This window comes from Rhodofomes roseus, assembly GCF_022264815.1.
Source record: "Rhodofomes roseus strain CIRM-BRFM 1785 chromosome Unknown C8Q71scaffold_22, whole genome shotgun sequence".
In the NCBI taxonomy this organism is placed as follows: Eukaryota; Fungi; Basidiomycota; class Agaricomycetes; order Polyporales; family Fomitopsidaceae; genus Rhodofomes; species Rhodofomes roseus.
Window position 1 is genome coordinate 261,561 of NW_025952978.1, and position 21,156 is coordinate 282,716.

The window sequence follows — 21,156 nt, forward strand, 5'->3', positions numbered from 1 at the left end:
GCCTCCGCGCAGAATACGGGAGACCAGGGGCGCACAATAGACTGGGTCCGGGCTCGACGGTGCACGCCTGAGCTCGGGCGCGCTTGCTGCGAACATGCTACGGCGACGGCGGCACGCCGGCGAGCGAGCGAGCTGTACGTACGTGCGTGGATGTATCCCGAATACCGGGTCCCGACGGCAGCCACACGCTGCAGGCAATCAGAGGGGCGTGCGTTGATCCTACGGCGCGAATGAAGGCGAGGAAGCGGGGAGCACACATGGAAGCAGGAGCGGAAGGCGGGCGCTGGCTGTCTGGGAGCACGCGGTGGGCGCGATCTGCTGCGTGCTGGGCGAGCAGAGCAGGTGGGTGCTGGAGGGGAAGGAGGCCTTCCCTTGTCGGGCGAGACGCCCTCGGAGGCTGGCGAGGACGAGGTGTGCGCGCAGGACGGGTCTGCACACATCGTCTGCACACCAGATGCACACCTGTGATGGGCCAGGAATGGAAGAGACGGGGTGCGATGGCAGCGGGTTGCGGTGGCTGGACGAGCAGCGAGGAGAGTCACGGGGGCGGGGAGACAGTGTCGATCAGAGCGCGCCTCGATCGGGCGGGCTAGCTGGCTTACATAAGGATCTGGATCTGGCCCCGCGAGAGGCTCATCCGGCAAGTGCCCGGCCAGCAGACAGCCGTCGCTGCTACGCTCTCCGCCTCTGCACCCGCCTTCGCGTCCTCCTCGCTCCCTCTGCGAGTCTCCCTCTCGCACCCTCCACCCGTCCGCACGGCCGCGAGTGCCCGGAGGCCCGCGAAGAGCCATCTAATCACGCCAGCACACCCATCAGCTGTGTTGCACGCTATACCCTTTCCGGTGCACCATCTTCGCCAGTCTCAGTGCGCTTGTGCTGCCGAGCCGCCCGCTGCGTTCCTGGCTTGCTCTCAGTCCTCCTCCGCTCCTTTGCGCTGCGCCGGGCAGATCCTGTCTCCCCCCACCACCATCCCTTTTCACCTCCACCTGCTCTCACACAGCCCTCGCCACACCATCTCCTACCTCTGTGCCTCGCTCATTCGCCAGCCCGACCTCGCTGTCATTTCCCGCTCTCCCTGTGTTCCTGGCCTGTCAGCAATCTTCGCCTGTGGCCGTGACGCATTGCGCCCACAACCTACCTCCCCGTCGTCTACGCTCTGAATTGCTTCCGTCGCCCAGCTAAGCCCGCGACCGAGACTCTGGCCGCACAAGACGCCTTGCGCTTTCCCGTCGCGTCTAGGATCCTCCTCCTTCCCTGCCCTGCTCCACCGCTGTCGCCGTCTGTCTCTCTGCCAGACACTACTGCCCCCGCGGTCCGAGTTCTCGTGCGTTACGTTACCGCTATCGCACCCATTCTGACTGCCGTCGCCGCGTCTTGGCTCGCTCCGCCTCCTGCCACCTCTTGTCTTCTGATTCCTCTTTCGACAAGAGTATAAATGGACGCCCTCGACCATCTCGCTCCCAGTGACGGGTCCCAGCCCGCCTACGCCGGCCACCCGCACGCGGCCCACCCGCATCCGCATCCACACAGGCACTCCGAGACCGTAGGCATCTACAACGCCCACGCACAGCCCGTACCACCGCACTTGCAGGGGCGCCCGCACCCACCACACCACTCCCAGTCGCTGCCGAACATCCAGCTCGCGCAGGCTGCCCGCCCGTTCAGCTACCCAGCTTATCTCTCTTCTCCGGGCGGTCCCCGCCCGCCGCCGCACGCCCACAACCTCCCGCCCGCACACCCACATTCTCATCCCCACCTCCACCCCTCGCACCTGTCCCAGCACCCTGCGCTGCACCAAGCCGCGACGTGCGTGCCGCACCTGATCCGCGACGGTATGGACCCCACGCAGGTCGACATGCGCTCGTTCTACCCGTACGTGCCGAACGAGGTGAAGCACCGCAAGCGCACGACGCGCGACCAGCTGAAGGTCCTCGAGAGCATGTTCAAGGAGGAGACGAAGCCGAGCGCGACGCAGCGCAAGGCTCTCAGCACGCAGCTTGGCATGACGCCGAGGGAGGTCCAGGTACGTACCGCGTTGTCGTGCTCGCGGATAGCGAAGGTCTGATCGCCGGTGTCTGTCTGTTGCAGGTTTGGTTCCAAAATCGGTACGCACTGCGTTCCTTCGTCTGTGCTTGCGTGCTGTCTGCGTGTGCTAACTGACTGACTGCTCCCTTAGTCGCGCAAAAGTGAAGAATGAGGCGAAGAAGGTCGCGGCACTCCGCGGGGCGGCCACATCGAATGACACGTCCAATAAAGCTGCCTCATCACCACGCTCCTCTCCCTCTCCCTCACCAGAGGCGCACTCGGAACCAGTTGGCGACACGCAGGGAGGCCGTCCGCACACCGGCACCTCAGGGTACTCTGAGATGTCCGAGAGCTCGTCAGCGTCGGGGAGCACCGAGACCCCCGGGACCACCACCCCCGAATACGACACCGACAAGGACATCGCTGCCCCTGTGCCCTCGCTGCCGACGGTCAACGTCGCGTTCACCTCTCCCTTCGGGGCGTCCTCCGAAGACCTTGGCCCCACCACCGCCGCGGAGGGATCCTATTACAACAACCAAGGCGAGTATTCGCCGTACCAGCACGCACCCTCACAGTCACTCGCCCCGCCTGCGCACGACATCCTCGCGCTGCGCCGGGGCTCCCTCCCCAACTTACCTTTCAACCAGGCTGCGTCGTCCGCCGCCGCGGTCGACCCGCTCGGCCAGTCGTTCAGGACGAACGCATACGGCGCCGGGAACACCTACAACAGCGCGCCGGCGGCCCCGTACGACGTCCTCGCCCGTCGCGCAAGCATCGCCACCACGGACGCGCACGCGATGCGCCTCAGCGCGCACCCCTACGCGCACCTCGCGGCCGCGGCGAACAGCCGCGCACAGATGGCCGTGCACCGCGCGAGCTCGACGCACAGCCCCGCGTCGCGGCTCCACAGCGTCGCGCACTCGCCGAGCCACAGCGCCCTCCGGCGCGCGTCGTACGCGGCGGGGGCAGACGCGTACCCGCTCGTGGCCGTGCCGGGGCCGATGATGCGGGAGTACGGCGCGGCCGCGGCGATGGGCGGGCTGGGTGCGTATGCGGGCTCGACGCGTGCGGTGCCCGCGCCGCCGCCGGGTCCGCTGCCGGAGCAGGGCTTCTCGTTCGGGGCGCCGCCGCCGGGGCTGGAGTCGCGCGGGTCGGTGTCGAGCGAGCCGGAGGAGGAGCACGAGCACGAGCGGGAGGGCGACTTCCGGTACGCGGAGTGGGAGCGGATGCGCGGCGGGGAGCGGTTCGGGAGTGTGGCGAGCGTGGCGAGCTACGTGAGTGCGGCGAGCGGGGTGAGCGAGTTTGGCGGCGCGGGCGGGAGCGAGAGCTCGTGGACGAGCTGGTACCCGAGCGAGGAGGGTGGCGGGCCGAAGGAGGGCGCGGATCCGGACGGGCGGAGGGGGAGTGGGTGAGTTTTGGTCTTTTGCGCTTCTGTTCTCTTGATGAGCGTGGGGGCGTGAGGCTGTGAGGCCGGTCTTGCCTCTCTCGAACGTGATGCGCTGTGCTGACCTTTCGGGAGGCCCATCTGTCGGGCGGGCGAATGCCGCAGCGCATATATGCCTTTCTCGAGTTTAGGGGCATGTTGATGGGCGCTCCATGACTTTATCTCCGCTGGCGACTCGCATGTGCCCGATCTCAAGGATGTTTGTTCGCGCATATATGATGTCTAGGTCTTAGCGAGAGTTCATTCACTAATGGACGTCCTTGTTTTTGTGTCTTCTCCAGCGCCTCCGGTCAGCTATTCGAGAGGTTCTCCGAACTCGACGTCGGGACCGGACCCGCCACCGCACAGCATCCGTCGCAGACGCAGGCACAAACGCACCCGTACTCAAACCCGCAGCCGCACGCGAGTCCCGGGCTGTCCAATGGCGGCGAGGACTTGGGGGGCCACGGCACGTCGACCGCCATCCGGCGCTCGAGCTCGAGCGAGCTGGCATATGCGCTGCAGGCGCCTGAGAGCCAAGAGGTGTGTGATCCCAGGACATGTCTGCCAGTCTGCGCGGGGGCTGATGGTGGCTGGCAGCAGGGGGGCAATGACACAAGTATGCGGTATTACTTGCCTGTTGGATTTGATTATGCTGACCCGCCGCCTGCGCCCCGTCCAGCAGAGGCAGCGACAGGTGTCAACTCGAGCGGCGCCGTACCGATGGTGGGCCAGCGAGGACAGTACGAGCCCGCGACGGGGCCGTATGTGTACCAGCCGTCGCAAGACCTAGGGAAGGGCTACTCGCGCGAGTATCCCGTGTTCCCGGACGACTACGCGCTCGACCCGTATGCGTCGTACGCGCAAGTGCAGACACAAGTGCCGGCCCAGACAAGCGCGCTGAGTCCCATCTACGAGGGCGGCGCTATGGAACTGTCGACGGTGTCCGGAATGCAGGTGTGTGTCCCGGCTGCTGGAGGCTTGGAGCACGCTGGCTTCCCGGCGTATGGCGAGGGCTACCAGTGATGGGCCCCCGCTATGCCGTTCGAGCCTCGTCACGTTCGACCTCGCTACTCAAGAGAAGGGGTCGCCGCGCGAATACTGTACAGCTGCGTAGTTGCTGTCTTGGTTTTTCTGCAGCCCCCTCGGTCTCCTCGCAGGCAGATTTGCTGCCCATGCCGTCCAGAACGTCATCCTACCCTCCCCCGATGCGGTTGACCTGCATCGACGCTTCGCCTCTCGCTCCCTAATGTTCGCCAAATCTTTCCGTGATCCCTCAATCGTTCTCGTCTCCCCTTTTCTATGCTCAAGCTTCTCAAGGACTGATCCGCTTCCTCTGCACTCCGCTGTCTCTCCTCTGCAACTGATCTCTCCGTCTCGCTCTCCCCCCCTCTCACTAGTCTCAGTCTCTCCTGCAATTGGTTGCGTGATATATTTACGATAGAATTTACTTACTTTATAGTTATTGGCTGTCGTGCTCGGATCTGTGATAGTACCTAACGTACGCTGGCTTTGGTGTATGTTATGTGTATCTCTGTCGTTACCTGTCGTGCACGCTCATTGTTGCCGCCGTCGCTGCTGTCTGCTGGCTACCACTGTACTGTACATACAACTACGTTATTGGTGATGCCGTGTGAAGTGATTAGGGTTGTGAGCGATTTCAAGAGGTCTACTTGCAGTAGGCTGTGGCTTGAGTCTAAGGAAGCTTGAAGCCGACTCGTCCGACCCGGAGGGGACTTGCGACTTGCGACTGTCACCGTCTGCGCAAGACGCCCACTGATGATCGCGCGTGCGACAGCGGCCGGTGGCTACATTATTGGATCCCTCCTCCTCCTCCTCCCGAGATAATATGGGTGAGTTCGGCGGGACTCTTGGGCTCCTCCAAGTTCCAAGTCTATCATATTGCATTGCCCGTTAAGTCCGCAAGCAGCCTCGAGGCTTACACTCCATTCTACACTGTCTAAGACAAATTCAACCTTTCCACGAAACCGTCCCCTTTTCACCATGTGTCAGACGTCCAAAGGTGCTTCCAAGGCCTCCATGAATTTCTCGTACGTGATTTCTCCCTCTTGCTCGGCCTCCAGCTTTCTGAGCTCCTCCTGGTACTTCTTTCCTCTCTCGGAAAAGCGACTGGTAGACGACAACCTTCTGCGTAGCAGCCGGATGGAGAAAGCCCGAAACTCGTTCTCACTGAAGTGCGCATAGAGCCGCTTGACCCAACTTTCCCCTTGTGTATCCGCAAGCGGCTTCAACAACGGATGTGCCCCCGCGAGCATGAACTCGAATGCTGTAACATCCGTCAGGAAATCCTCCTTTTGCCTCGCGATGTCAGCCAGTGTTCCCCGCTCCCATTGGCGGGCGGGCATGCTGTTCAGCGTTCTCTTCTCCGGGTCCCATCCTGCGCAGAAATACACAAGGAAATAGAAGAGCGACTCAAGGTCGTGGCGGTACAAATGGACCGGTGCAGCGCCGTAGCCACGCAGTAGGTCTGTAGCCATGAACGGCGGTGTACCAGCATGGTCCTTGTGAGTGTTCGTCGACTTGGTCTCTTCATCACTTTTATTGGCGTTTGCGTCCTCAGCGGAAGTGCCAGCGGCATCGGCAGCCTTGTTCTCGCAACTCGAAGATCTTGAGCTGGCGGCTTCAGTGTACTTCTTCGCCAAATCCCAATCGCAGAGAACGCCAATAACTCTGCCTCCTGCGTCCCGGAACCACATGATGTTGTTTGTACTGATGTCTTGATGCAGGATACGCGATGTCTGCCAGACCCAGTGATGGGCTGAGAAGCATGTAAGCTAACATTGCAAGGGGACACAAGGACTATGGTTTAACGCACCTCGAACGACGTCAATATAGACCGTCTTGAAATCATCCACAGACTCCAACGTCTCGAGCTTCTGGTACCGCTTCAGGACCATCGTACAACAAACACGATTCTCAACTGCAGCGGGCCGGAAGCCCATCGCCATCCGAGGTAAGTCCAGTTCGTCGATGGTCCGCGTTACGGAGCATTTGAGATCCATCACATGCTGTAGGTATGCTGGCTTGTTCTCCCGAAGTGCCTTGCGAACGGCGACGACATTTGTGGCCTCTACCGTCTGCCAGGGGTGTGGCCATGATATCTTGACCACAAGCTTCTCATCCTTGAATTCTTCGTACGTCTCTGTTCCTGGCGTTGCTACGCTGGGAAGCACAGATGTTCCGCGACTGAGCATGCCGGATTCCATGTAGAGGGGCTGTGCATACGTTTCAATGTCGAACGTGAAGTCCTTCTGCGCCGACGCCTCGGGTAGGAATGCTTTCATTCGAAGCTGCGCGCCAGTGTACCGGACGAACTGCACCTCGCCTCGTTCGTTCGTCGGGAAATGCAGATCTGGCAGGATACCCATTTCGTAGATGCTTGCCTGTCCCATGGCCGCAACGGCAAGCAAGAAGAGATGTCTGTCCTCGTCCAAGAACTTGAATCTCTTTGTCACGACCAGGCCAAACCGATCGCCATAACAGAGGCGCATGTGCTGATTCTCAACGAGCCAGCCAATACCGAACAATCGCACGTTGGTAGACATCAGCTCATTCATGCGCTGCACCATCTGCGCCTCGTGGTCCGTGAGCACTCGAGTGGTGTTCTGCGTGAGTGGCCGTCAGCACTGTGCCGCTACACTATGCGGATATGTCCCGCCGGAACGCACCTTCTGTGTAGGTTGTGATTTAACTATCTTTCCACCGCTTGAAGTCTTCACGGGCCTTTCGCGCACCCTGGCCGTCGACGTACACATTCGTTTGGGCTCGGGTATGTCCTCTTCGTTGTACTCTGACCGCATGCGCTTACGTTTGTTCGTCTCTGTGGCAGCGTCGATGGCGATCAATCGTGGTCCTGCAATCCTCCATACTATGGGGAACGCATTCCTTTTCTTGACTTTGATGAACGCGAGCTGGAAATCCCATCGCGGATCGGCCTGGTAAGAGTCCACCGTCACAGCAAACCCCATGTTGAGCGCATCTTTGCTTTGGCCTTCCTTACCGTCCTGGTCGTGGGCCCAGAATTGTGCCGGCACCTTGCGGGAGCGACACTCTAGCGTAGTTGTCGCTCCACACAGCTGATCCAGGAGATCGTTTGCTATGTTGATTAATGGCTTGCGTAGCCGTTGGTCGCCCCGGTGGTACATCCAATCTTGCAACATCGTTTTCCGAAGCTGATATGCTTTGTGCCCGCCAGTGGTATGACTTGGATCAGAGGGGAAGAACGTAGGCATTGGTATGTCCTTCAGGCCAAACCCCCATACGGCCTCGACAAACTTGATAAGTTCCACATCCCAGATAATCTTGTCACCGAACTGCTGCTTGATGCCCCGCCAGCGGTGAGGCCTCGACTTCGTAATCTCGTCGACTCTGCTGACCGTGGTGTGCGTGCTCGGGATGGGTTTTTGGGATTGGAACGTCGTGAAAACTGTCATGAGAATGAACGCGTGCTCTAAGATGTAGGTGCGTTGTGCTAGTGTGTATTTACCTGGTCTGAAATTCCAGCCGTCGTCTTCGTCGTAGGTCGTGGGCTTCTTGTTCCGCAGGACGGCAGGAAGCGAGGAAAACTTGACCATGGCTCAAGTTGTGGTACTGGTTTCGATTGATTCTGGCAGTCAACGGGCACCGAGTGGCTCGAGGTGGCTCGCAATCCAGCGTTGGTGAACCTATGTAAGTGCGTTCAGTTCAGTACAGCCGGATTGGTGACTGACGTATGCCACCTAGACTTTGACGGTGTGTTCTCTTGATTATGCGACACGCGCTGCGTCGCGACGAACCAAGATGGTTGTGAGTTTGTGCGATCTGTGGCGGTCGTTTTGGGCGTCTCACTCAGTGTGGCTCGCCGGCCTCAGACGCGTTCATCACGTGTCCGTGTTGCTGCCAGCCACAGCGGCAGCTGGCTGTCACAGTGCACACAACGCAGCTGTTTGGTGCCATAATGTATAGCATCGACACTTTGACATTCGCAGCGCGCACGGTGCTCTCTGTCGCTACCTCTACAGGATTCAGCGAGCTGACACGCCTACCTGCCAGTACTGCAACATAGAGGCGCATCATGACATCGGTATGTCCATCGCGAGGTTGAATGTACCCTGAAATACGGACTGCAGGTTCGGTGGCGATACTATCAATAGATTGGCTCGACTGCCAGCCACGTGGAGCTTCTCATGTGCAACGGGACTCGCCTAGGTGAGTTATCGGACTACCTCGGGTACTGTCTTGGCATATAATCTGAAGCTGTGCGTCTACAATACTGTATTGACCGAGATACCCGCCTTGACATGCATTGTTGCATGTCGGCATATTAACTGGTCCTTCGAATCCCACGACGAGCGACTCAAAACACATCAGTCCCAACATCCTAGCTTCAGATCGGTGCATAGCCGAAACATCCCCGAAGGTCTACTTACTCGCACAGATCCCCCCGTCACTTCATACATCGTCTTATGAGCTTCAAAGGATATTCTCAACTCGGAGCTTCCGAGCTTCCGTAGGACTTGAAGCGAAATTCAGCAACACACTCGCCGACGGCTCCAGCGCGGAGTGCACGGCGTGCGCCGGAGACATTCCAACCTCTGAACCCCGCTGCGCTCCTCCGAATTCCCTCCTTACCCTTGGAACCCGGGATTGCGACGGCCATCATGATAATCTGACTCATCAAAGTCCGAAACCTACCTGTGAGTAGTATCGATGTCCACGGTGTATCAGAATCCTCCCGGCGGCACTTTGTCCTGTATAAAACAACGTACGGTGAGGAAGGGTGGTCGCATCTTCAGGCTTCCAAGTACTACAGCGACACGTCATGGCATCCACGGCGTTCAGTGATATCTCTCAATTATTCAATGTAGAAGGTACCGTGGCCGTTGTCACAGGAGGAGGGACAGGTATGTTCTACCCCACATCCATGGCCATGCATACTTGTATGTATTGCGTTGACGGCGTCACTGCGGATGTCAGGTATTGGATTGATGGCTGCGACCGCACTAGAGAACAACGGTGCGATCGTCTATATCGTCGGACGCCGAGTCGAAGTTCTCGAGAAAGCTATCCGAGAGTGTAGTGTATGTCCTTGTTGGCAGTTCCAGTCGTGCTCGAGTTACTAACTATGCATGACGTCGCAGAAACACGGGAACATGATACCACTTCAAGGAGACGTGACATCCAAGGAAGAATTGCAGACCATGGTCAGCATCGTCAAAGCCAGACACGGTTATATCAACCTTCTGGTCAACAACGCGGGCATCCTGCTCGCGCAACAACCGAAGCTCCCATCGCGAGCGCAAGCGGCAGACGACATCACGCAGCTCCAGTCACTGCTCTGGAACACCGAGACGCACGACAGCTTCGGGAAGACGTTCGAGGTGAACGTCGCAGCCCTGTGGTTCTGCACTGTTGCTTTCCTCGAGCTTCTCCACGAGGGCAACAAGCGCAGCCTCGCCGACGGCGGCTCGGGCGTGAGCAGTCAGGTACTCACGATGAGTAGTCTCGCGAGCTTGCGGAAGGAGAGCACGGTGTACAGCCTGAGCTACACTCTCAGCAAGGCTGCCGCGACTCACCTCGGAAAGCTCACTGCGCATTACTTCAAGGATTGGAAGATACGGAGTAATGTAATTTGTCCGGGGATCTTTCCGTCAGGTGAGTTAGTTTGTACTCGAACACATATGAAGGATGCTCGATTAACGCTGCGGTATTGTTGCGCTACTACAGAAATCGTCGACACATCATTGATGGACGGAGCACGGAAGGCGGCTGAAAAGGCTACGCCCGTGGGGCGCTTGGGCGCACCAGATGACATGGCAGGGCTCACGCTCTTCCTCGCGAGTAAAGTAGGTCCCCGCATCTCGAAATGCCACAACATACTCACTAGCACACGCAGGCTGGGTCTTACTTCGACGGTGCCCTACTTTTGATAGACGGGGGTAGGTTGCTGTCAATGCCTTCGGTATTCTGAAAATGTCCGGATATCCTACTGCATCATGTAGTAATACAGAGTACTATCGTGAACGTATGTAAAGTAGTCTGGTGGTACTGCACGTCGAGCCGGTGCTATTTCAACTTCTAGTCGAATGCAGATGCATGCTCCGCGTGGTTGTCGGCGAGATAGCACACTGGGTGCGTCTGACTCTAGCGCTCGTGCCACAGACGCGTCTCGAGGTCGTGACTGTCAGTGCGACCTGCTCATACCTCGCACCAAGCTCTCACGACTACCTCCTAGTTCGCATCGGATGGGATACAAATTACGCTCGCTGCTAGCCTTCGCTTCATCTGACTTGATCGTGCCCGGATGCCTCGTCCGACGCCCTCAGGCCAACTCTGGAATGCGTTGATCAAGACACATCATATCACGTCTCGAAAGAAGGTCGCGAAGCTGCGGCAGGCCGCTGAGAACCACGACGTGTACGCTCTTATATGTTACGGAGGACCGCCAGGGATAATGTATACGGAGGGTCGTGAGGACGGAGTGAAGGAATGGGTCGAGTGTGTGCACGTAAGCTGCCTATTCTCTGCCTTGACTTGCGCATTCGGCTTATCAGACATACTGTATGCGCCTATCAAGCGATTGCGTTACAAGGACTACCAGCTCGCTGTCCGCCCAGAACCGCTTGTACTGGAGTCACCAGCGCAGCGCAAGTCGCCATCCGAGTCGCCCGGTGGCGAGGGCGCGGTCCCCGTCGGACTGTTCGAAGTTGGTTCCGTCAAAGAGTTTGGTGCTATCATGCGCGAGCGCGGCGTCTGGACGTGGTGGAGGAAGGGCATGGGCTATGTTCAAGACTAACGGGCATGCCTTCTTGCACGATTAGTTCAAGCGACGAATGTTCTGCTCCTCCGGAGAGTATGATACCGCGGCTGGCCCGCTACTCCCCCTCTCTAGTGAGTATCTTGACTGGGGACGCATGGTCAAGGAATCCTTGTATACGCAGATCTTGTGAGAGCTCTGAGCACCCACAGTCGCACTCGGATGTGACAGTTTTCTAACTGGTTCTGTGTTTCTGCGTATGGTTGCTTTCAGATTGCGATCTTACGGATGACGTCATCTGATGTAGGCATTTCTGCCAAGATGATCCGCGCCACCTCTTATTCAATGGCCTCGTCGGTGCACTGGCGCTCACCACCTCCACCACGCTCGACGTCACCTCTTGCGCGTCGACACCACCGACGAAACAATCCTCCCGAATGCCGCCCATATAAGCAACCAAACATGGGTGGGTTCTCAACATATTCATCCGAGTCCGTCTCCCTGTCAAAATGTCCGCATTCAAGCCGGCCAACAACGATCACATCCTCACTGACGACAAGGAGCTGCGCGCCCTCTTCCCGAAGTCGAGGAGCACCATCAAGCCGCCCTCGTTCAAGGGCTGTCAATATCTCGTTCACGGCGAGATCAAGACGTTCACGAAGGCGACCGAGCCCATCGCGACGGCCATCTATGCCGGAGACGAACGGGTCGTGATCTCGGAGTTCGCAAGGTGCGACAAGGAGGTCGCCCTCGAGGCCCTCGAGGCTGCACAGGCCGCATGGGACAAGGGCAGGGGCAAGTGGCCGAACTCGACCATCCAGGAGCGAGTGCGGGCGATGCACGGATTCTTGCAGGATTATAAGGCTGCGAGAGAGGAGATGGCGGAGCTGCTCATGTGGGATATCTGCAAGTCGAAGAAGGACGCGACAGATGAGATTGACAGAACCATTGGTGAGCACTTTGCAGTTGCGCTCATACCTGAGCATAGCCTGACAACAACAGACTTCATCGAGGACACGATCAGCGAGGCCGTCCGGCTCTACAACTCCCAGACCAACTTCGAGGTCAGCTCCGGCGTCGCCGCGCAGATCCGGCACATGCCCGTGGGGGTCGTGCTCGCGTCGGGGCCGTTCAACTACCCGATGAACGAGTGCTACACGACGTTCATCCCCGCGCTCATGGCGGGGAACACCGTCATCCTGCGCATCCCGCGCAACGGCGCGTCGCCGCACTTCCCGACGCTGCGCATGTTCCAGAAGCACTTCCCGCCTGGCGCGATCAACGTGCTCTCCGGCTCGGGGCGCGAGATCATGACGCCGCTCATGCAGAGCGGCGGCATCGACTACCTAGCGTTCATCGGCCGCTCGAGCAGCGCGAGCGCGCTCATCAAGGCACACCCCGAGCCGCACCGCCTGCATAGCTTGCTGCAGATGGACTCGAAGGACTGCGCGATACTCCTGGAGGACGCGGACGTGGAGCTGGCGGCGAAGCAGTGCGCGAGCGGCGCGTTCTCGTTCAATGGTCAGCGGTGTACGGCGATCAAGCTTATCTGGGTGCCGGAGAAGCGGGTGGCAGACTTTGTGCCGAAGTTCGTGCAGGCGGTGGACGCGCTGAAGATTGGCATGCCGTGGGATGCGGACGCGAAGATTACCCCCTTGTGCGAGGATGAAAAGCCGAATGGACTCAAGGACCTCATCGAGGACGCACTGAAGGTTCGTTGGGTTTGTTGTGTGCGTGAGGGCACGAAGTGATTGACGTCTCCTGTAGCATGGCGCCCACATCTTGAACAAAAACGGTGCACGGTTCGCGAAGTCGCTCGCTAGTCCAACAGTGGTCGGGCCCGTGACGAAGGACATGAAGCTATATCTTGAGGAGCAGTTCGGCCCCATCGCACCCATCGCAGTCTACAAGGACATTAACGAGCCGCTCTCGTGGATCGCCGAGAACAAGTACGGGCTGCAGAGCGCCGTGTTCGGCTATGAGCCGACAGCTCTCGCCCGTGTGGTGGACGCGCTCGCCATGGCAGAAGGTCGGGTGAACATCAACAGCCCAGACAAGCGTGGGCCAGACGTGCTCCCGTTCACGGGAAAGAAGAACTCGGCGTTGGGCATGACGAACGCGAAGGAGGCCTTGAAGCTGTTCGCGATCCCGACGATCGTGGCGACGACGCTCGGAGATGAGAGGAATCTGAGCGCCGTGGAGGGTTTGGTTAGGAGCGGGAAGAGCAATTTCTTCAATCAGGACTTTGTCTTTCCGCCATCGTGAGTACTTAGAGCATTTGAACGTGGTGCCGACCGTGGACAGCATACAAAAGCAATGTAACATTAGCTCGCACGTCATATAACCATCTCATCCACCGTGTCATTATTCTTCAATAGTAATGTTCGGATCGGGGTCGAACCGTACCGTGGCACTGGTGGTTGCGCAGGATCTTGCGAAGATCTCAATCTCAGATGTCTTCTGGCCACAACACCGTGACGAGCATCATCCGAATCGGAAGCGCCCAATCCCTCTCTGCCGTCTTCCCGTTCCATTCGCCAATACGAGCCAATACGACGCACGACTTCTCCGTTGACCGCTGCAAACGTATTAGTATCTCCTGAAATGGCGCAGGGTATCCAATCCAGACTCGGATGTGGCTGGTGCCAGGTGCCAGTCATGGCTGACTACTATTAGCCTGCCACTGTAACAAGCATGGCCTAGGCGAGGTCAGTTCAGCCTCGACTTCTCTGCGGCTGGCATCGTCAGCCTCCTCTGAGGATGGGCGACATATAAACCGCATCGCCTTCGTTTGACCTCCTCTGGTGAACCCCCATCTTCTGCTCCTTGCGCATACCAAACCTCCAGCCCAATCACCGCCAACTAGTTCACCGCCACCATGCCTATCTTGACTCTACTATTCAGTGCCTTGATCTTACTCGCCGCGACCTTCAATGGCAAGGACACGCTCCTTCACGGGTTTGGCAAGGTCCAGAATGCCATGGACGTGGCGTTCCAGTCCTTCTACCTCCCCGTCGGCTCGCTTCGCGACTGGAACTATCCTCGGACACCGCCTGGGAGGTCGCCCGACGTCTTCGCTATCTTCGGCGAGGGCGAGTACACTGCTATCGAATACCTCGACTGGTACCTCGCCAACGGGACCTCTACCGTCTGGTCTGGCGATGCGCTCCACAACGTCAGCACCCTAGAGTGGTTCGTCGAGGACGACTACAAGACATCTGGTCCCACTGGGTCTGCTCTTGGTCTTTCGCTGGACTCTGCTGATGGCCTTGACGACGCATCGTACCTGAACCTGACCGACTCTCGTCTGCGCTGCTACATCGACGTCGAGAACCGCCCTCTCCCTGCGTCTCCCTCGAGCTCTACTGTCGGCGTCGCCTCCTCTACTAGCTCGTCGAAGGAGTCTTCGACCTCGGCCCCTGAGCCGCTGACCACCCAGTCAGCCTCTGCCGGCAGCGAGACCAACAAGACGGCGAGATGCTTCCACGGAGAAGACTACGTTGCCTCGGCCACCGGCACCTTCGCTCTTCCCACCTCCGTCGTCGACTCGTCCGCCGCGCTCACCGGCATCGTCTTTGGTCCCTCGCCTGTGCCTACTCCCGCTGGTCCCTCGCCTGTACTGCACTCCACCGTACCCTCCCCCACGGGTCCCGTCGCCTCTGACAACGCCGAGGACAGCAAGCACGATGACTCCGGCTTCGTCTCTTTCATCTTCGCATGCCTGGAGGCTGTCCGTGAGCTCCTCGGTCTGCCGCAGCACAAGTTCTACCCCGTCATCGTGCTCCCTATCCCCGTCCTGTTCGGATGGTGGGCGGAAGGTCGATTCGAGAAGGACGATGGACAGAACGAGGAGGACGACCAGGACTGCGAGGAGGCGCCTGAAGAGCAGGAGCAGCACGAGCGTGGGCCTGGAGAGGACAAGCAGTTGAGGTGCGTGCAGAGTTCCTCGCTCTGGGTCATGTCATCTAACACAGATCGTTGTGCCGATGCCTAGCTTCGACGCCGTCCTCCCTAGCCTTGCCTTCGATGCCAGCTTCGACCTGTACGTATCTTCTGCAGTTCGTCTATATCGTGGTTCGCTGACCCAATCCTACAGTGAGGCTGGCGGCTCACTCGCGGCTGCCGCATGGGCCGGGGCGGACATCAGCCCCTCGCCTACTTTCTGAGATTTTCTCAACTTCCCCAATCCTTTCATATGGTACGTCAACACAGCACCTTAGTTCGATGTTCTGGACCTGAGGCTTTGGCAGCATGGGTCTCGGTTCGGTTTCCTTCTGCAAGCATACTTCCTCTTGGTTTGGTCAACAAGAATATCACTATTCCCCACCATTTCCTGCATCGCCTTGGTTCCAATCCTATCTGCAAGCATCTACCTATCTCCATCACCATTTGCAAGATTATCACTGCCTCTCTCGTGATCACTTCCCGTATCGCCTACCACTTCAAGGCTGATCTGCAAGAATCAAGCATATCTTCCATCTCTGCAAATGGCCACTCGGTGTCTCCAGGGCGCATACAAGTCATCCAGTCAAGCTCGGTCGTGTCTCCATGGTCTCCTGCCCTCGCTCAATCCTCGTTCGTCCCATGCTACCATCCCGATCCTCGAAGCCTCTCCCTTGTCTGGCGCAGCTCGCCAGGACGACCCTCGCGGTGGACACTCCTCTTTTCGGCGGCGCTTCCCTCTGACGGCGCGTTGCGCGGTATCGGCAAGCAATACTCCCGCCCTCCACTCGCCACTCGTCCCTCCTCGCACTCTCGCTCCTTCAAGTGTATTCGATCGACAAGCACCATGCGGCCCTCGATTGGAACTCTGGTCCGTTCGCCTTCCACGTCGAGCCGCCTCCATGGTATCCGAATGCACTCGGGCTGAAGACTCGCGAGGACTCTTTCTTTCTTTCAACAAATTCGGTCTCGTTCTTTGACAACACGCTCCTTGGCGGTCGACCGGGACGTCTTCCGACGTTCTACACGATGCTGTCATTAGCTGTATCGGTTCAAGACTCATACGCTGCGCCCGATACTTCTGTTCCCCCGTTGCATGACTAGTCGAGCTCAGATCTCTCGACGCGCGGGGAACCTCATCGGGGCAAACCCGAATGGACAAGGATCGGCTTCACTCGGATTCGCGGAACGCGGGGTAGGGAGGGATGGAACGGGGTATGGGTTGGAGCATCAAGGAGATGCGCCTGTGTGGATGACTTGTATGACTCTGGTGTACATTGAATGGGACGTTTCTGAGTCGGATGTGCTTGTGCCTGGGCCTGAGGTCTAAAGTTTCAATGAAGCGTTGAGAGTGAGTCCACGACCGTGATGGCCGATGGTCGAGGAGATGGTTGCTGGTGAACTTATACAATCACTCTTCCGGTCAAGTAGGTACAGGAGACTAGGGCAAACCTCGCGACGCAATCTGTTCTCCTGCATAATGAAGGCCCAGGATATCATCTGTGAATCGTCTTCGCTGTGTCACATCGCTTTCCACAAATGGATAGAAGCCTCGACAAAGCGCCCCAGGGCCCGAGGCCTCTGCCAACACCCATACGACTCATCTGCTTGGCCCTGTTTACAATGTGAAGATCTGAGCGACGCTTCCCGGAAGTTACATATCGTCTGCAACGGAGGCTAGATCTCAAAGTGACACACCCACCGCAGAACTTGTGCCGCTGGAGCCTAGAGGGTCGGGGGCGTCACGGTAGTACTACGATCTTCCTCGACAGGAGGTAACATTGATGTGAAGCTATATGTCATCATTGACAAGATACCTCCAGCCCGTGGCAGATGATCATTTCTTTCTGTAAGTACGAATAGTACGTCTGCGCAACTTATCTCAATTTGTCTTGATATCCGGTATGCCAACATCGCACTCCCCTTTCGCTGGCTGCTGACTGCATGTTGTCTCGCGGCAGAGCACCATCAACCTCGGTGGGAATGCCAGCAACTCGACGACTAGGCAAATTTGCCACTAGCAGCGGCTTCGCTGAACATGACGGTAACCGGTCGACCATGCCATACGACTCCGAGATACTCCCGCAGTGCGACGTTGTATCTCCAATAACTCGTAAGTTACTTGCTGCGGCCTGGGGCGTCGAGCGTGATACATCATGGGGAGCCACGGCGTAATCAGCGAGATGTAAGGAACGACAGCGTGCGTTATGATCCTACGGAGTCGCATCTGTCCAAGGGCTGAGAAGATTGCGACACGCCGCGATTCTTCGGCTGCAGAGCCTCAGGCCTCAGGTCTAGGTTGGAGGCCAGCAGGCAGCTACATAAACCGCATCGAAACTGCTCGTACAGGTTACTACAACCATAGCTCTTCTTGAACCATGTCAACGATTACCTCCGAAACGCCTGGTGTTCTCATCGTGAGCACTCGGATACCTCCTCCAATACCGACCTAATATTTGCATCTTAGGTTGGTGCAGGTCCCACAGGGCTTACCGCTGCCTTGACCCTCGCCAAGAATGGTGTCCCAGTACGGATCATCGACAAGAGGTCTACTTTCGGCACCGAGCAGCGCGGTGCTGGGATCCACGTACGTCGTACTTATCTGTAATCGCAATACACACAGGCTCATCCAATAGACCTATAGCCTCGGACGCTCGAACTCTTCAACTACCTAGATGTGCTTCCGGACGTGTGGGAGAAAGGCATACCCTTCTCTCCCTTCCAGCATTACAAGCTACCCGGAGGCGTTGAGCCCCTCGGTAAACCATATTGGCCTGTTGACCCAGCCACACCGACTCCATCTATTCCCTGGGTAAGTACCTAGGCCCGAGAACAGTGTCAGGTCGTTGCTAACTCGATACTAGATAAACCCGTGGTTGATCGGACAGTGTCATACCGAAGCCATCCTGCGCAAGCATCTTGCAACATACGGATACGAAGTGGAGCTCAATACCGAATTTCGAAGCCTGGAGCAATCGCCGGACCACGTCACAGTTACTACGGCGAAAGGGGAGGATGGCACAGAGGCCATTACGTCTGCGTCGTACCGCTGGGTCATAGCTGCAGACGGAGGGCGAAGTGCGTCAGCTGTCCATGATCTACTTGCAGTGACGCTGATCGTTACCGTTCGACAGGTGCACTGAGGAAGCAACTCGGAATTCCCTTCGAGGGCCAGCAGCTACCCGACCGCATGGTTCTCGGCGAGATGCAGTTGTCCGGTCTGGATCGCGAGGTGGGTTAATCAATGCTTCGTCCGGGACGTCAGACTCGACAACGCGCGTAGCATTGGCATCGATGGAACGATTGGGGAGAGAGAATCAGGCCAACGTAAAATCATCCCACCTCTGCGCAAGCAATGGCTGATCCTGTTGTTCAGCGTGGTCTTCCGTCCCACAGAGACCGAGGACCGGTTCTGGTTCATGGTCGGAGGGAACGTCAACTATGAGAAGATCATATCCAATCGCGATGCCTTGGTTGAGACCATCCGCGACTGCATCGAGCGCAAAGACCTGCAATTTGGTGAACTGTACTATGTGCTCGAGTACAAGTACGTATGGGGCCTTGCGGTTCGTCAGGAGACATGCTAAGCCTGCGTTTGAACTTTGTAGGCCGAGCGTCCGGATGGTTGACAGGCTTTCTGAAGGGCGTGTCTTTCTGGCAGGAGGCAAGCCCTCTGTCTACACATAGGCGCAGTGTACATCTGACACTGTCTCCCCAGATGCAGCTCACATCCACAGCCCAGCAGGCGGACAGGTGAGTGATCAATGATTGGGGCAGATGGCAGCACTTACGCTGCTATTCAGGGACTCAACACAAGTGTTCAAGACGCAGTAAGCCAGTCACTTGATCTACGTCGTAATTCCTGTTCATCAGAACTTCGTAGTTTAACCTCTCCTGGAAGCTCGCACTCGTGGAGCGAGGCGTCGCCCAAACCTCACTCCTCTATTCGTATTCCGCCGAGCGTCTCCCTGTGATCAAGCGCATGATTCAAGAGACGCGGAGAATCTTCGAGCTGACGATGCAAAGCAAGGCACGCCCTGAGGGCATGGCGCCTTGGGGCAAGTCCGAGGGGCTCAGGCAGCTCGGAGTCAACTACCGCTCGAGTCCCATCCTTGTGGACGAGCGACACGCGGATGGCGCACAGCAGGAAACATACGATGCGTACGGCATCGGTCTTGGGGCATTGGGTGGGGTTGGATTGCGTGCAGGCGATCGCGCACCGGACGCCCCTGGGCTGGTCGACGTGACGGAAGCTGGCTCTGAGGTGAAGACGAGATCCCTCTTTGGGATTTTTCGACCCGTCTATCATACCGTCCTGATGTTCGGCGAAGACTCCACGGCTGCGAGCGAGGTGATGGATGGGTTGAAGGCGTACCCTGCGCAGCTCCTACGTGTTGTGACGATCCATCCTCAGCAAGGACCCGTTACCGCTGGTGTAGTCACCGACATCACTGCGGACTTCGCTCTCAGGGACGGACACGGGCACGCATACACTGGTTATGGCTGCTCGCCTGAAGTATTCTCGGTCGTTGTCGTTAGACCGGACGGAGTGGTTGGGGCCATCGTGTTGGGTGCGAAAGGGGTTCAGAAGTATTTTGACCGCGTGTTCGACGCATTCCAGTGAACGCACTGTCACTTGGCAATGGAACAGTATAACTGTCGTACTAGTGTCTCGATTGGTCCTGGCCGCAGTAGTACCCTACCCTCTTCGAAGTGTTGACCTGCCGAAGTCTCTATACCCGGTGTCTCTGCCAGTGTCCTGTCTTCGTGCAATGTACTCACGACGCTTATTTATACACTTATATAATGATCTTCGATGTTGAATCTTAGCAGTTAAGCTTAGACCCTGAGCTAAGCTCAGTATTGCGTGCGGTTCAACAAACCCGGCTTACCCGACTGAACCACACTACTTTCCATATGTGGATCGAAGCTCCTGACAAAGCGCTCCGCCACAACGATCTCAGTCGTTCACTAGCACTGCTCAGGCCTGCTCAGGCGCTCACCGTATACTCATCAGGCTAGCAGCGCTCAGTGCTTGCTCCAGGCTTGTCCATTACACAACGTCTGACGTCCCTGTGTACCCAATCTCCCTCGCGAATATCCTTCAATCGGCGAAGCTTGCTATTTATCTTCCAAGACTGCTCATCGGACGCGGTTTACAGCGTAACAATGGCTACCACTCGCGCGAATGACACCGACTTCCGCAAGAAATGGGATAAGGAAGAATATTCGGAGAAGGCCCGGCAGCGGGATCAGGAGGAGAAGGAGCGTATGCAGGAGAATGAGGAGAGGCTCAAGCAGGGTGCGTAACTGCGTGCGAACGTTGCCTTCGCCTCTAATGCAGAGCACCATCTAGGTAAGAAACCGCGCAAGGGCAAGCGTGATGACCTGCCCAAGCCTACCGAGCTCATGAAGCGTCGGGAGGGCTCACTCGACTTGGACAAGAACCTGGGCAAGACCATGGTTGTGCAGAATGCAGGCACGCGTGGTCCTGGAGTCCCTGGCTTCTACTGTGAGGCATGCAATCGCACATACAAGGATAGCACAGGCTACCTAGACCATATCAACGGTCGTGCACGTGCGTTCCGTCTTGCCAGGCTTCGTTCCAACTGGAGCTGATGACATGCAGATTTGCGTGCTTTGGGTCAGACAACACGTATTGAACGGTCAACCGTAGAGCAAGTCCGCGCCCGAATTGCGTACTTGCGAGAGAAGACCAAGGAGGCTTCTTCTGCGAAGACATTTGACTTCGAAAAGAGACTAGCGGAAGTGCGCGAACGTGAGGCTGCACTACGAGAGGAGAAGAAAGCAGCCAAGAAGGCGTTGCGAGAGCGGGCACGCGTGGAACTCGCCAAAGACGCGACTGCACAAGAGCAAAACGGCATGATGCAGATGATGGGCTTCAGCGGGTTCGGCACGTCCAAAAAATGACCGCCTCCCGATAGCTGTAGCATAGCGCGAAAGCAAATTGTATTTCTAGATGCACAGGATGTAATACACTTTTTCTTCT

At 57.8% G+C, this 21,156-nt stretch overlaps 7 protein-coding genes across 7 annotated transcripts; 6 read left to right on the forward strand and 1 right to left on the reverse strand.

Moving 5' to 3' along the window:
- Positions 1–1,891: 1,891 nt before the first annotated feature.
- C8Q71DRAFT_694968 (homeobox domain-containing protein) lies at positions 1,892–2,112 on the forward strand (the record flags this gene model as incomplete). The annotated part of the gene is made up of 2 exons (XM_047919903.1): positions 1,892–2,023; positions 2,089–2,112. Coding segments are annotated over 2 exons (156 nt in total), but the record flags the coding sequence as incomplete, so codon positions are not given.
- Positions 2,113–5,298: 3,186 nt separating this feature from the next.
- On the reverse strand, positions 5,299–7,902 carry C8Q71DRAFT_910231 (uncharacterized protein; the record flags this gene model as incomplete). The annotated part of the gene is made up of 3 exons (XM_047929080.1): positions 5,299–6,227; positions 6,285–7,074; positions 7,138–7,902. 3 exons carry the CDS (start codon positions 7,900–7,902, stop codon positions 5,458–5,460), a joined length of 2,325 nt encoding a protein of 774 aa, XP_047775254.1. The 3' UTR covers positions 5,299–5,457.
- A 1,460-nt stretch (positions 7,903–9,362) lies between these two features.
- On the forward strand, positions 9,363–10,677 carry C8Q71DRAFT_267927 (NAD-P-binding protein). Its single transcript, XM_047917413.1, has 4 exons — positions 9,363–9,528; positions 9,589–10,102; positions 10,175–10,293; positions 10,344–10,677. Exons 1-4 carry the CDS (start codon positions 9,418–9,420, stop codon positions 10,416–10,418), a joined length of 819 nt encoding a protein of 272 aa, XP_047775255.1. The 5' UTR covers positions 9,363–9,417; the 3' UTR covers positions 10,419–10,677.
- A 901-nt stretch (positions 10,678–11,578) lies between these two features.
- On the forward strand, positions 11,579–13,603 carry C8Q71DRAFT_267908 (aldehyde dehydrogenase). Its single transcript, XM_047917412.1, has 3 exons — positions 11,579–12,155; positions 12,207–12,916; positions 12,972–13,603. The coding sequence occupies exons 1-3, from the start codon at positions 11,714–11,716 to the stop codon at positions 13,467–13,469; spliced, it is 1,650 nt and encodes a 549-aa protein (XP_047775256.1). The 5' UTR covers positions 11,579–11,713; the 3' UTR covers positions 13,470–13,603.
- Positions 13,604–13,981: 378 nt separating this feature from the next.
- On the forward strand, positions 13,982–15,577 carry C8Q71DRAFT_268065 (uncharacterized protein). The gene is made up of 4 exons (XM_047917414.1): positions 13,982–15,134; positions 15,199–15,246; positions 15,301–15,402; positions 15,455–15,577. Exons 1-3 carry the CDS (start codon positions 14,083–14,085, stop codon positions 15,368–15,370), a joined length of 1,170 nt encoding a protein of 389 aa, XP_047775257.1. The 5' UTR covers positions 13,982–14,082; the 3' UTR covers positions 15,371–15,402; positions 15,455–15,577.
- A 1,750-nt stretch (positions 15,578–17,327) lies between these two features.
- Positions 17,328–19,808, forward strand: C8Q71DRAFT_268078 (monooxygenase). Its single transcript, XM_047917415.1, has 12 exons — positions 17,328–17,346; positions 17,424–17,563; positions 17,614–17,733; positions 17,791–17,958; positions 18,011–18,224; positions 18,281–18,378; positions 18,430–18,473; positions 18,523–18,693; positions 18,755–18,810; positions 18,865–18,899; positions 18,950–18,976; positions 19,030–19,808. Exons 2-12 carry the CDS (start codon positions 17,525–17,527, stop codon positions 19,768–19,770), a joined length of 1,713 nt encoding a protein of 570 aa, XP_047775258.1. The 5' UTR covers positions 17,328–17,346; positions 17,424–17,524; the 3' UTR covers positions 19,771–19,808.
- A 311-nt stretch (positions 19,809–20,119) lies between these two features.
- C8Q71DRAFT_815419 (uncharacterized protein) lies at positions 20,120–21,153 on the forward strand. Its single transcript, XM_047926100.1, has 3 exons — positions 20,120–20,448; positions 20,503–20,724; positions 20,776–21,153. The coding sequence occupies exons 1-3, from the start codon at positions 20,316–20,318 to the stop codon at positions 21,075–21,077; spliced, it is 657 nt and encodes a 218-aa protein (XP_047775259.1). The 5' UTR covers positions 20,120–20,315; the 3' UTR covers positions 21,078–21,153.
- Positions 21,154–21,156: the final 3 nt, after the last annotated feature.